The 14,043-nt window shown below is 42.8% G+C and overlaps 1 protein-coding gene across 1 annotated transcript in view; it reads right to left on the bottom strand.

The window, feature by feature from the left end:
• The window catches only part of UCK2 (uridine-cytidine kinase 2), a 51,554-nt gene extending 43,702 nt beyond the window's left edge, over positions 1-7,852 (bottom strand). The window contains 1 exon segment of the mRNA XM_039326102.1: positions 7,675-7,852. Coding sequence (XP_039182036.1) covers positions 7,675-7,852 — 178 coding nt within the window.
• Positions 7,853-14,043: the final 6,191 nt, after the last annotated feature.

Raw genomic sequence — 14,043 nt, 5'->3', positions numbered from 1 at the left:
TGAGCATGTGACTGACTTAGGCCTATCAACTAGACCCAAGGAGGAGGGACTGTGTGGCCGGGATAGAAATGTATTTAAACTGCTGAGATCTGTAACTATGTGTGATCTTTCTCTCTTGCTTGTATGCTTAGAGATCCATCAGCCTTTGCAAAAGCTCTAATAAGACACTTTATTTCCAATAATTTGAATATGAGCCTTGTTTCTCACAGATCTAAAGGTGTAGTTCCAAAGTTATGACTGATGCAGTGCACCCACGGTCATTCACTTTTCATGGGCTGCGTGAAAAGTTCCACAATTTTGGGATTGTGCCATGGTAGCCCAGGACTGGAGCAGCCTTCCCTTCTTTGCTAACCTGAGTTCTGCAGAACTTTGAAAAGGAAGTGTACAATGGGTAACATGGGCTGATGAGAAGGGTGGAAAACAGGCCCAAGGCCTGCAGGGACCCCAAGGAGCAGGAATTGAAAGATGAGGTGCCTCGGGATTGATGAAGTCTTGGGAAGTCAGGAGTATGGTCTGCACCAGGCCTCCTGGGGCTCCTAAGGCACCCTATACTCTACTTAATGACCCACACTTTCATTTAATGACTGCATTAGGAAGAGCAGGGATGAAGGCCCAAGTTGTTAAGTAGAACACAGGGTTCCTTAAGGGCCCAGGAGAGGCACTGGGAGACGCAGCATAGACCCTGCTTGGAGCCTCCCAAGACCTCACCCACACCTTGAGGCACCTCATGCTTCACTTCCTGCCCCTCAGGGTCCCTGCATATTGTGTGGATGCTTCACTTAATAGCCATGACTTTTACCTTTTGACTGTAATAGGCAGGCTCCATTGCATTCATTGGTCAAGGACTACCTATACCCACCTGAAATAATCTTTTGCAGAATAAGGTTGTATGGCAGAAGGAAATCAGAGCAGCTACTGAATTAAATTTCTTAATGCTATAAAAAGGCCAGCAAAGACCCACTGTGTAGCTTTCTTTATTTATATTGTACTTATTTTTATAAATAATTGAAGGCAGCAAACAAACACAATACTCCTTTTTCTCCTATTTTCTCCACAGCAATAACTCTGTGAGGTGAGTTGGGATAAGAGAGTGGGTGACCAAAATCACCCAGCTGGCTTTCATGCCTTACACAGGACTAGAAAAAGTCTCCTGGGTTCTAACTTGGCCTTAATATCATAAACCAGTGATAGCGAACCTTTTGGAGAAGACATGTCAAACACAAGGCCCGGAAGCCAGATGAGGCCCACGAAGTGGTTTCATGTGGCCCGCGAAGCCATCCTGGAAACAGTGAGGGAATGGCCCCCGCTGCCTTGGTCCTGGCCCAGGCCGGCTGGGAACCAATGTACAATTTTGTGGTGGCCATCTATGCTGAAATGCATTCAGTCTTAGCTCCACAAGGCCGTCTGGAAACAGCGAGGAACCCCTGCCATATCAGCCTTGCCCCGTGGGTGCATGCTGGGGAGGTGTCGCCCTTTGTGAGGAATGAAAAAATGCACCATCGCTTGGAAGTGGCCAGCAAATGGCCCTCACCTACTTCACATATCTGGCTTGATGGACTCTGCCCTGGTCCCACCTCTTTCTGCCAGAGACCCTCAGATCTGTCCCATTCCTGCCCAGGCCCCCATAGGCACCCTTGACGTGAATGATGTAAAGCTGGCCACGCCACCCAGTAGGCCACACCCACTCCATCCACACCCACCCAGTAGGCTGCACCCACTCGGCCCTCCGAGGCAACCACAATGCTGATGCGGCCCTCAATGAAATTGAGTTTGACCCCCCTGTTTTAGAGGTTGAGTGCCCCAAAACCACCCCCACACATCCCTGCTCCACTGGGCACCCACCACCTCCACAGCCCGCCACAGATCACCCAGGCAGCCCAGGAGCGCCATGGTGGCCATGCCCTCCGCCCATGCCCCACAGGATTATCTTTACGCAATGGGGTGCAAGGGCCGAGTCTTGTCCCCGTTGCCCGTCTACCATGTCCTTGGCTGCGCTGCTTCACATGGGCTGCGCCTGGGGGCCACTCTCCTCCGGGGGGCTGCTGGTGAGGAGGGGGCTGTGGAGGAGGCGAGGCTGGGGCGACGATGCATGTGCCTACAGAGAGGGCTCCAAGTGCCACTTCTGGCACACATGCCATAGGTTCTCCATCACTGTCATAAACACTTTCCAGGCAACCCAACTAAAACAGTCATTGTTTATGACTAAGGCTACCAGAAATGAGCTTCAAAAATCTGGAAAAATCTAGTAGTTCTCCTTAGTTTTGCAGTCTATATTTGGTAGTCCTAGTTGTGACAGGAATATATTCTGCCTTCTTTCCCAGTAACTAATAACTTCTGAAAACTTCTGAAAACTTCTGAAAACTCAGAATCTCTTCAGCCGTAGACTTAGAAGCTCATTACTTGGAGTTGTGGGAGAAAACTAGTCCATGAGAAAGAATGGGAGAAACCCCACCAATTCTTAAAGAGTCTCCTCCCTGGTTCGCACCATCCAAATCCAAAGTCCATTTATATTTTTCAAAATAAATACATAATCCTCTGTGGAAAAAGAAAAGAAAGTCTTGACTTGATTCAAAGCATTTGAGATATCAGTATTAATTAACAATTAAGGAAATTGTAAGAGAAGCTTCCAGTTTTGCGCAGTAGTGCAGCAGCCAAGGGATCACGGGGGTCTGCATCCTACGGCCAATTTCTGTCTGTTAGGTCCTGTTAGAGCCTAAATGGGCCTGAAGTCATCCCATAGATGCGATAAAGAAGGAGGGAAGTCCCGCCGAGTGCAAAGAGACGGTGATTGATCCGATCGGTCTGGAAAAAGCCCTCCAGAAAACAACAGGAGAAAGGCTAGCTTAATTTCAGGGTCTAGCCCAGTGGTGGCGAACCTATAGCATGCATGCCAGAGGCGGCACTCAGAGCCCTCTCTGTGGACATGCGTGCCATCGCTCCAGCCCCACTTCCTCCCGCAGCCCCCTCCTCACCAGCAGCCCCCCTGGAGGAGAGCCACCCCCAGGTGCAGCCCGCACAGAGCAGCACAGCCAAGGACATAGCTGGGCAGCAGGGAGAAGACTCTGCCCTCGCATCCCGTAGCGTGCAGATGCTGCGGGGTGTGAGCAGAGGGTGTGGCTGCCATGGCGCTGCAGTGTTGCCTGGGTGATCAGAGGGCCATGGAGGTGGTGCGTGGCTGGGAGGCCGGGCACAGGGGGCGGAGCAGGCAGGGTGGGAAGCGGAGCAGGGACAGAGGGCGGTTTTGGGACACTCGGTCTCTAATATGTTCGCCATCACTGGTCTAGCCCGTGCTACAAGCAGCCAAAGCCCAAAAGCACTATTTTAAGCTGATTGTAAATAATGTGCTTGGAACTCAGTAATAACACTGATTTTCTCTCTTCTACTTGATAAGTGATTTCCTGGGGGAAAAAAACCCCAAGAAGGAAAAAGCCTCCAAAAGTGAGAAGGAGGGGGATCTTTGTCCCACCCTCCTGCAGACGGAAGCGGCAAATTAAACCTTTAAGTAGGGACAGAAATATACTGAAATGAAATGAATGTATTAAGATTTCCCTGTTAAAGCATGAAAATAGAAGAAAATAACTCTGAAAGAAAGAAAATAACTTTATTTGAAAACTGAAAACTGAAAAACAAACTAGTGCTGACATCTAGTACTGGATGAACATATTGTAGTTACTTTAATATAGGAATTGGCAAAGCCCAGGAAAAGAAAACTTGTTGCTGGTGACCTTCAGTGTCTTAAAAACAGAGAGCAGCTGTGACAAAAAAAAAAGAAAAAATATCTTGGGCTACCTACAAAGCAAGAATTATAAACTTTAGAAGAAAAAAAATTGACCTTTCTGAATTACAAATACTTATTCAGCTGTGACTTTAAAGCTGTCTACAGAGAAACGAAAAGCCTGATTTTGGGCTATTATGGAAAACCAAAGATCTGCAGAAAGAATATACCAAGAAAAAATGAATACTTTCCAGGAGGAAAGTATGATTTCAAACCACAAGAAAATTAAAAATAACTTTGAAAATATAAATGAATACATCTCCAATTTAACTTTACAACAAAAAAACTCTCAGAAAATAAAAATAAAGAGTGAGCAGATAAAACAGACAACTGATGAACCAGAGGAGAGAGATTTAAAGATGGAACCTAATAACGAAAGGAAGTATAACTAAACCCAGGTAGAAAAAAAATTACAGGAAATAATGGGCATGGAAAAGATAACATATTCTCTGAGATTGCAAAATAAGTCTGAGGACAAGAAAAAAGATTTGACAAAGTGGATTACAGAATTTAAGAGACAAAAAATGATAAGAGAAATTAAGGGAGAAAGGAAAAAAAATTTCAATGAATACAAAGGGGTGAAACCTTCCTATAAAAACATCTCATCTGATTTGCCCTTTGTACCTACAATAACATATGTAAGACTATGGGAAAACTCCTTGATTCAGAGAAACATATTGATCAGGAAAGATGTCTGAGAAAAAAGGCTAAAATGAGAATCAAGAAATTAGATGATGGGATCTATCAGAGGGAATACTGTGAATGGATAAAAATGTTTTGATTAGATCTAAAAGATTAGATAATTAGATTTATTAAATGGAACACTTAAAACAGATATGTCAAACACAAGGCCCGCGTGCCAGATACAGCCTGCCAAGGGCCCAAATTTTCCCCCTGGAGCTGTTCCAGAAATAGCAAGGGACCAGCACCCGCTGGCCCAGCCCTGGCCCACCCCAACCAGACTGGGCACCTCCCGGCACACGCACAGGAAATGGTGAGCGCTCGGAGACTGATGGTACGCAGGAGCAGCTGCAGCTCATTTGTCTCAACCCACCCCACCTGGCCTAGCCTGGCCACACCCCATTCCTCCCAGCCTCGCCCGTCACACCCGGCCATGCCCCGTTTTATTGGGTCTCTCCTTGTCCGGCTCTGCTTTGCCAGGCCACATCTCACTACGCCTGGCTCCACTTTGCTGGGCCAGGCGCCAAAGCACCCACTGAAAACAGCAGTCTGTGTGCACACCTGCCTTGCCCAGGTCAGCCAAGCTCTCCATGGCACGTTACAGCTGATCCAAGGCATGGAAAGAAAAGGCTGACAGGTGAGCTTGTAGCAGGCAGAACACACAGACTCTGCTCTTTTTGACAGCCCTTCTTGCCGCTGAGGCTGCTGCTCACCTTTCTTCACACTAACACCTCCATGCCCCGCTCACCAGCCACAAACATACTGCGTGGGTCTGGGAGAGGTGAGCTAAGCCATGCAGAGGCAATGACGGGGGGGGGAGCCTTTGCCCACCGCTGGCTTCCTGTTGCCACTTCTGCCTGGAGCCTCTGGCAGCTTAAAAAAAAGCAAGGAGAGAAAGGAAGGAAGGAAGGAAGGAAGGAAGGAAGGAGTCAGGGAAGGAGAGGCAATTCGGTTGGAAATGCCCCAGTTCCAAGGAGAAAGCTATTTTGTGTTCTGTTTTGTCACAGACAGAACTTAGTTGGCAATCCAAGTTAACATTGGTATTCTTCAATTGTGAGCTCTTAAGAAAGTATCCCCTCCTTATATGTTGCAAACAGCCATTTCCAGTGGGGAAAGCAGGACAAAGCAGAGTGGGGAAAATATTTTCCTTTGATATATTTCCAGTCTGAATTAGACCAAGGCAGGCTCCTTACAGGATAGCTCTTTTAAGGATTATGTATTAATAGAAAAACAACTAACCTACCTCTGCTCATAAAAGATAAAGCTGTTCCACATAAAAAACAGAGGAGCTCTTATTAACTATCACAGCCACCATTTTGACAGTTTTGCTGTACTGTTGTCTGCGGACACCCCCACTAAAAGCAAGCACAGGATAAACTGAGCCTGGTTTGTTCTCAGTCTTTTAAGTGGCCACAAACTACTAGCAAAAGTGGCATTTGATCACAAAGCAAGAAAGCATCCAGAAATGTTTCCCCCTTTGCATCTGAGCATCCAAGAAGGGATGGAGAAAGGGAGAGAGGAAAGACAAAGAAAAAAGAAGGAAAGAGGGGAAGGAAGAAGAAAAAAAGGAGAATAAAGAGAGAAGGAAAAAGAAGAAAAGGGAAAAAGGAAGGAAGGAAGGGGATTTATTTATTTATTAAAATGTATAGACCACCCCACTCCCGCAGGACTCCGGGCGGTTAACAATGAGAGATTACAATGAGAGAGACAGAAGGTCTAAGGGAAGTGTTGCCTTAGCACTTCGCCACCAGCAGCCTTGCTGCCCTTTTGCCATCCCCTTGTCTCCTCCTCCTGATCTCTCCTGGTGGTCTCCCATCCTATTGCTGAGGATACTTTAGTTACAAAGCCAGGTTTCCTCACATGGAGAGGGAGTGGGCCTCCCTCTGACCCACATACTTTGCCCTCCCACACATCATGAGCAAATTGGCCAAGGAGAGCAAGAACAGCAGCAGCAGCTTCGAGGAGGAGGTAAGCACAGCAGGACACCGTCTTGGGACAGCAGGGCTGGCCTGGGCTGGGTTGGGCTGTGGGGTCCCTGTGCCCTGGGAGCTCGACCAGGCTGGATCCCCCCCAGCCCCGCCCAGACCACACAGGTGACCTCCAACACAAGCGATGTTGAGCTGGCCACGCCCACCTCAACCACGCCCACCCAGCCCCCCAAGGTCAACCACAATCCTGATGTGGCCCTCAGTGAAATTGAGTTTGACACCCCTGACTTAAAAGATTAAACATATGCTTGAATATGGTTAAAAAGAAGAGAAAAATTCTGGTTATAAATGTACATTAGTCTAAGAGGGATATGTATTTTAAGTAGTAAGTATACTATCTTCTTATTTCTTTTTCTTTTCTTTTCTTGTTTTTTTTTTTTAAGATACAAGAAACTAAAAGTGTTGGAGACTTAAATACTTAAGTGTAATGAAAATTTTAACCAGTAAGAATGTTTCAAATATTGTGGGGAAAATAAACTTAAATAAGAATTTTAAACAGGATCTATGATAAGGCAATCAAGATGATCAGTTAGAAAAGCTTTATATCAATGTTGTTATTATTTGCAGAAATATTAGAAGAATGTTTATATTTGTTATTTACCTAAATAATAAGAATTGTTATTAATTCAAGATTGGCAAAAGAGAACATTTTTGGAAGAAGAGAACATCAAGCAAAGCTATTATGTGGACTATAGAATTATACAAACTAATTTTTATTGTTTTAAACATAAACCCAGACAACACAATGTTTACTAAATATTAAGGTGATTATGTAAAAAAACATTTTTTTTAAAAAAAAGGATATTGTAAGAGAGCAAGTGTCGGTGAAAACTTGAAGGCACGTTTTGGGATGGAGTCACTTTGCAGGATCGCAAGGACAGTTAGATCTTCTTTGCGCCACTTCCTGCACCTAAGATTCTCGGGAATCTCTCGAGCGATTGCAAAGAGCAAAATCCGGATGTACTGGTCTACTCGCGTCATGTTTCTCCCCCCACACACACCGCCGGTGCATCGACAGGACAGGAAGGAAGTGCCTCCCAAAACACGTGTACGGGATTAATTTGAGAACTAAATTATTTTGCGCACGTGGTAGAAACATTGCACACACAAACACACACGCGCTGCGTGTAATAAAAAAATACTATTCACCCATAGGAGCAGCTATATTTAATCCCAAATCTAGTGTTTAATGTCAGTAATGTCAACATCTGGGAGAGGAACTTTAGTGGGTCTTAAGAGGCGCGTTGCCCAGCTCTGGAAAGTATTGCTGCATTTTTATTATCCACCTTGCAATGGAACTGCTCACCTTGCCACTGGCTGTTCCCCCGCTAAGTCCAATGAGGAAAGGCTTTTTTCCACCAACGAACTCGCGATAGCGCTGAGGTTGCTGCTCGCTGTCCCCCGCCATAGTCTCTGTGCTTCAGCGTATCTAGTCTGGGAAGATTTGTTGACTTGGCCTCATAAGCTTCTCCTGCTTCCAGCCAAGTTGCGGCTTGGCGCGCGCGCTCAGGTGCCCTTCTCTCCACCTCTTACCCCAGACGGTTCGCGCAGATGAGCCTCGTCACTCCAATAGAGAATGCAGACATCACTCATGCAGCCTTGAGCAGTGGAGAAACTATTGCTGCCAGTTTTGATCCATGCCAATACAGGTTTTTGTTATGTCCCAATTCTAACATGTTTCTTCGAGTTGATTTCACAGATTTTGGGATATAGAAAAATGTAGAATTACACTATAAACATACCACATTGCTACCATACACCTGTGCATGTTCTTTTTGGGTGTATATTTACTGTTTTTTCAAGTACATAAGGCAGGGGTCTTCAAACTTGGCCCTTTTATGACTTGTGGACTTCAGCTCCCAGAATTCCTCAGCCAGGCACCCTGGCTGAGGAATTCTGGGAGTTGAAGTCCACAAATCATAAAAGGGCCAAGTTTGAAGACCCCTGACATAAGGCGTTTTGAAATCTACATCAAGTGGGAGAAAACTACAGAACTTGGAAGTACTATTTGTCACTAACCAATAATAGAAAAAAAAATACACTGCCCACTATCTTCCTTTTTCTAAAAGGCCTAGGAATGGTTTTACAGGATAGAATATAGAACAGCGTTTCTCAACGTTTGTGTGACGGCGACCCCCGTCACACAAACGTGCCACGCATGCGCAGTGCCCCCGACGCGTGGCGCGCATCCCCCCCACGCGCGGCGGCCCCTGAGGGGGGGAAATGGCGGATCGCATTATTTGGCGACCCCCGTAAAATGGTCGATCGACCCCAAATGGGGTCGCGACCCATAGGTTGAGAACCGCTGATATAGAACATTAAGAATAAGAGTAATGCCTACAAATATTTCCTATTTATTCCTCATGCATTTGCTTGACAAGACTTGAACATTGAGCCCTATCCAACAAAATGCAATTCAGAGGTGAGAAAAGTAAGGTCCTACATTTAGGCAAGAAAAATCAAAAGACAGCTATGGGTTGTACGTGGCTCAACAGTAGTAATTGTGAGAGGGGTTTAGGAGTCCTAGTGGAGAACCACTTAAGTATGAGCTAGCAGTGGGCTGCAGTTGCCAGAAAAGCCAATGCGGTCCTAGGCTTCATCAACAGGATAGTATCAAGGTCACCTGAAGAGTTAGTGCCATGTTATACTATTTTAATAGAACTACACTTGGAATACTGCATCTTTTGATCATCACGGTCCCAAAAAAATGTTGAGGCTCTCGAAAAAATGTACAGAAGAACAATAATTAGGGAACTGGAGACTAAAACATGAAAGGTTGTAGGAACTGGGTATGCCAAGTCTAATGAAGAGAAAGACTAGGGGTGATGATAATAGTCTTCTAGTATTTGAGGGGCTGTCACAGAGAAGAGGGGTTCTACCTATTCTCCAAAGTATCTAAGGTCAGAACAAGAAATAACGGATGGAAACTTATCAAAGAGAGAAATGAGAAATTTTCTGACAGAACAATTAATCAGTGGAATGGCTTGCCTCCAGAAGTTGCAGGTGCTCCATCCCTGGAGAGTTTTAAGAAGAGTTTTGACAGCCACGTATCCAAAATGGTATATAGGGTCTCCTATTTGAGCAGGGGGTTAGATTAGAAAATCTCCAAGGTCCCTTCCAACTTTTATTCTGTATTGATTTCAGTTTATCAAAGATTTTGATAAGAAGAAGGGGCAGAAGTGTTGAAATATGTGGCAAGATACCATAAGGTACCATAAAGCAAGTTTACCAGTTGGTCTCCTGGAATCACAACAGTCAGGTGTTCCCCAAACTATCTCCTTGGGTCATTATTCCTATGACCTTCATTTATTACTATCTTTTATCTTCTGCTAGTAATGAACCCACCTCTTTTTCTATTGACATTAAAGTCTAAATTTCTTTTGACCTTACAATATTGTTTTCCTGCAGATAGCTGCTTTCTAATACAACAGTGATTATAGATCTTTTATTCTGGTCATTTAACTCTTAACACTGTTAAAACTGTATATACATTGGTTTTGCAAACTGTCCCATCTCATTGGAATGGGTGATAAACGTAGTTCTAGTATCTTTATTTTCAGAAATTCCCAACTCTCCTGAGTTCCCTTTGAACTGAAAGTCAAGTAGTTCTACGTATATTTCTCTACAGCTTTTGAAATTGGTTGTCCTGATGTTCAGTATATGTAGTATATGACTATGCTCCAAGTTGTTTTTCAGCAGCATCTTGAATCCCTAGATTACATGGTCACTTCCTGCAAAAAATCCAGTTGTTGAAATTGCAAAATTTCATGTACTCATTCTTTTTTTAAAAAAAATATATTTTATTGGTTTTTTAATTTTAACAAAAAGTACTTAAGACACACCGTGGTGTTTGGGTAAACAAACATTCCGAAGTAAAAAACATAAACAGCTCAACTTAATACATTCACTGTCATCTCTCTATTTCCCACAGATAACATAATAAATTTAATATATTCCATTTCTAGCTTAGATTTCTGTTACTACTCTACCTGTTTTAAAACTTTATCAATTTACAATTACCATAATCAAATATTGTTTTACAACAAATTATTACTTCAAATATCTCTACCAGATATGTTGAAGTTCCTAATCTCTTTCATCCCTTTCTATCACCAATCTCATTCATTTCTTCTTCCAATAATAACTAACTTAATTAAGAAAAAATGTTAAACCTTAATTCCTTTCAATTCATTACAGAAACTTCAAATTCCATCCAATTAATTATCATACCTTATCAGATCATATTGTTATACTCAGAAATCACCTAATCAATTTAAGCACTTCAAAATTCCATTCTCATAGCTAAACGTTTTTTCAATTCCAGAACATACATACATACATATATATGTAGGTCTTTGGTTATTCGGATTTTCTCCCGCGTAAAATTGGAAGTGTCTTGGCGACGTTTTGATGAAGTCCCAATCGTCATCTTCAGGGACTTCGCCAAGACACTTCCAATTTTACACGGGAGAAAACCCGAATAACCAAAGACCTACATACAAACACCCGTGAAAACCTCACTCCAATTTTAACTTTCATATTTCTGTACCAAGCAAATTTCCATAAAGCAAAAAAAAAATCATCTAACTAATTTAAACACACCTGTATATAATTGAATTTTCCTTACTTCTAAATCTAGATCATTATCCTTAAAACAATCCATAAAACCAGCGTTGCCTTTTACCATTAAACAGTTTTAAATTTCTTTTTCAGTCTAATTCTAGGTTTTTTTCTATGCCACACAGGTTTCCATAAAAGCGCTTCCCTTTCAACCAATAAATCCATTCTTGTTGCTTGTAATAATCTTTGAGAAAATATAAATCCCTTCCTCTGCAGTAAACGTCTTTTTTCCCTTTCAACCATAAATCCATCCTTGTTGCTTGTAGTAATCTTTGAAGAAATATAAATCCCTTTCTCTGCAGTAAACGTCTTTTTCTCTTCTCCTTGCAGCGTCGTTGCTTTGCAGTTTGAGATCTTTGTCTTTGCTTCTTCTGATTCTCTAAGTTGCTGAAGAGAGGGTTTTCAGACGAAATAAGTTCCTCTTCTATCTCTGTAAATTCCTCTTCTGGTACATTTTGATTTATACCATAGTCAGTTGTAGCCTGAACATCAGTTTGAACAAATGTAGTAGAGTCTCTGGATCTTGATTCTAAAGTACAGTTTTTAAATGTAGCATATATTTCTGCAGCGGCCTCATAAATCTTTTACAATATAAGTGCACAATTCAATTGTAGCTGAGGTTTCTCCATTTTAATACTAATGCTTAAAAGAAGATCTCTTTTTCTTTTTTGTGGAGGCTATATTTAATGCAAACAACATCCACCCCTACAGCTTCCACAGCTGCATAGCTTATCTTTCCCTCAAAAGTATTTTGAAATTCAGTAGGAAAATAAGCAGAAGTTGCAATATTAAACTTTTGCACTGGATCCCCTCAGTGAGTTAAAAAAAAGTCTTTTCCAAAAATCAATTCCTTTTTTCTATCTTTTGTTAGCTTGTTGAAGCTAACAACCAACTTCCCTTCCTGGATGTCTTAGTCTACAAGAAATCCAATGGCTCCCTAGGACACACCATCTACCAGAAGAAAACACACACAAACCGCTATCTGCACGCTCTCTCACACCACCACCCAGCACAGATCAACTCTGTAGCCAAGACACTCATCTCCAGAACAAAACGCTTAGCTGACGAACAACACCTAAAACCCGAACCTACACACTCTCACCAATGTACTAACATCCAATGGATTCCATAGAAATAAGATTACAAACCTAATCCAAAAAGAAACCCCCACTAAAATCCAAGACAAAGAACAAGAAACGGCAAAGCCCTCCTCCCATACATAAAAGACACCACAGACAGAATCAGTAAGATCCTCCATAAACACAACATCAAAACAGCATTCTGCACAAACAGAAAAATATCCACCATCCTTAGAAACCCCAAAGATAAAATTGAATTAGAAAATCAAGGAGTATACGAAATCCCATGCACCACTTGTCCCACCACATACATCGGACAAACCAACAGAAGAATAAGTGCACGCATTGAAGAACATAAGAACTCAGTCAAAAAAGAGGAACCAACATCTTCCCTGGTCCAACACCTTAAAGCCACAGGACATGAAATTGACTTTAAAAATACCAGAACCATTGCCAAAAGTGAACATTTTAATAACAGAATAATCAGAGAAGCCATCGAGATAGAAAAACGCCCACACAGCATGAACAAGCGAGATGATACCTCCCGCCTACCAGCCATTTGGAAACCTGCCCTTATTGACAAACGACTCCCTAACCCCAAAATCTTAAACCCCTCTGCAACTCAGACTAACCTGAGCACAACCAAACAGAACACTCCCCCAGCCAATCAGAGCACAGCCAAGCCCCTAACCATTCAGAACACACCTCCACCCAATCAGAACACAGCCAAGCTCCCATCCAATCAGTTCATACCCTCACTGGCAGTTAAAAGGAAGAAACAGCTAAAACCACACATTGCTGCTCAAAGCAAGAAGCTAAAAACACCAGCCTGAAGATGACGAATGTGACTTCGTCGAAACGTTGCCAAGACACTTCCAATTTTACGCGGGAGAAAACCCGAACAACCAAAGACCTATATATATATATATATATATATATAGAAAAATACCTTTTCTGTCTTTTTTCCTTTTTAGTATCCAAATAAAATATATATCAAAGTAAAATATAGTCTTTTTCAGTATTTATAAAACACCTTTCTTCCCCCCCAAAAAAGCAGAAGCCGCCTGTCCAAGCCAGTCATGTACCTCATTCTTAAAATTCAGCTTCTCTCTTGCCTTCTCCCTCGCCTTTCTGCTTCCTGTCCAAAGGACCCTTTTGAAAAACTAGACAGGGTTTATAGAACACAATAGAATCGTAAAATTATAGGGTTGGAAAGGACCTCACATCACTACCTTATTGCCAAGCTCCATTGTTGTAAAATGTGAGGATGGATCTGCTTAGATAATTGCATCATGCTGCCTGGAAGTCAGTCACAAAACACAGAATCAGAGGACTTTTAGTCCAAGCTGCTGCTCAAGGCAGGAGATCTTATACTATTCCACTCAAATGGTTGTCCAGCATATTCTTGAAAACCTCCACTGATGGAGCACCAATTTCAAAAGGCAAAATTAAATGTTCTGTCAGGAAATTCCTCCTTGGTTCTAGGCTGGATCTTTAACAAGTTTCCACTCATTACTTATCTTTCCCTTTGGTCCTTTGGAAAATAAAAGTCCCCTCTCCTCTATGATAACCCCTCAAGTACTGGAAGAGAGCTATCATATCACTTCCTAATCCTTCTCTTTGATAGGTTAGACATATGTCCCTTAACCATTCATGATAAAGTTTAGCTTCTAGACCCTTTATGCATTTTTTAGGGGCATCTTCTTTATGTCATGGTAACCAGAACTGGACCCAGTATTTCAAGTGCGGCTTCACTAGTGCAGCAAAACATGCGCCTTGCAACCTCCAACACCCATCCCCTTAATATAATAGGCTCCTCAACCTTTTCACTCTTGGTACGCTGATGCCAAGCCTCCACACTTGCACACATCTCCCCTCCCCCCACTTTTGTAAACAGCTT

Source organism: Crotalus tigris, unplaced genomic scaffold, assembly GCF_016545835.1.
Source record: "Crotalus tigris isolate CLP2741 ecotype Arizona unplaced genomic scaffold, ASM1654583v1 scf7180000024339.11422700, whole genome shotgun sequence".
NCBI classification, from domain to species: domain Eukaryota; kingdom Metazoa; phylum Chordata; class Lepidosauria; order Squamata; family Viperidae; genus Crotalus; species Crotalus tigris.
This window is presented reverse-complemented; position numbering and strand designations above follow the sequence as displayed.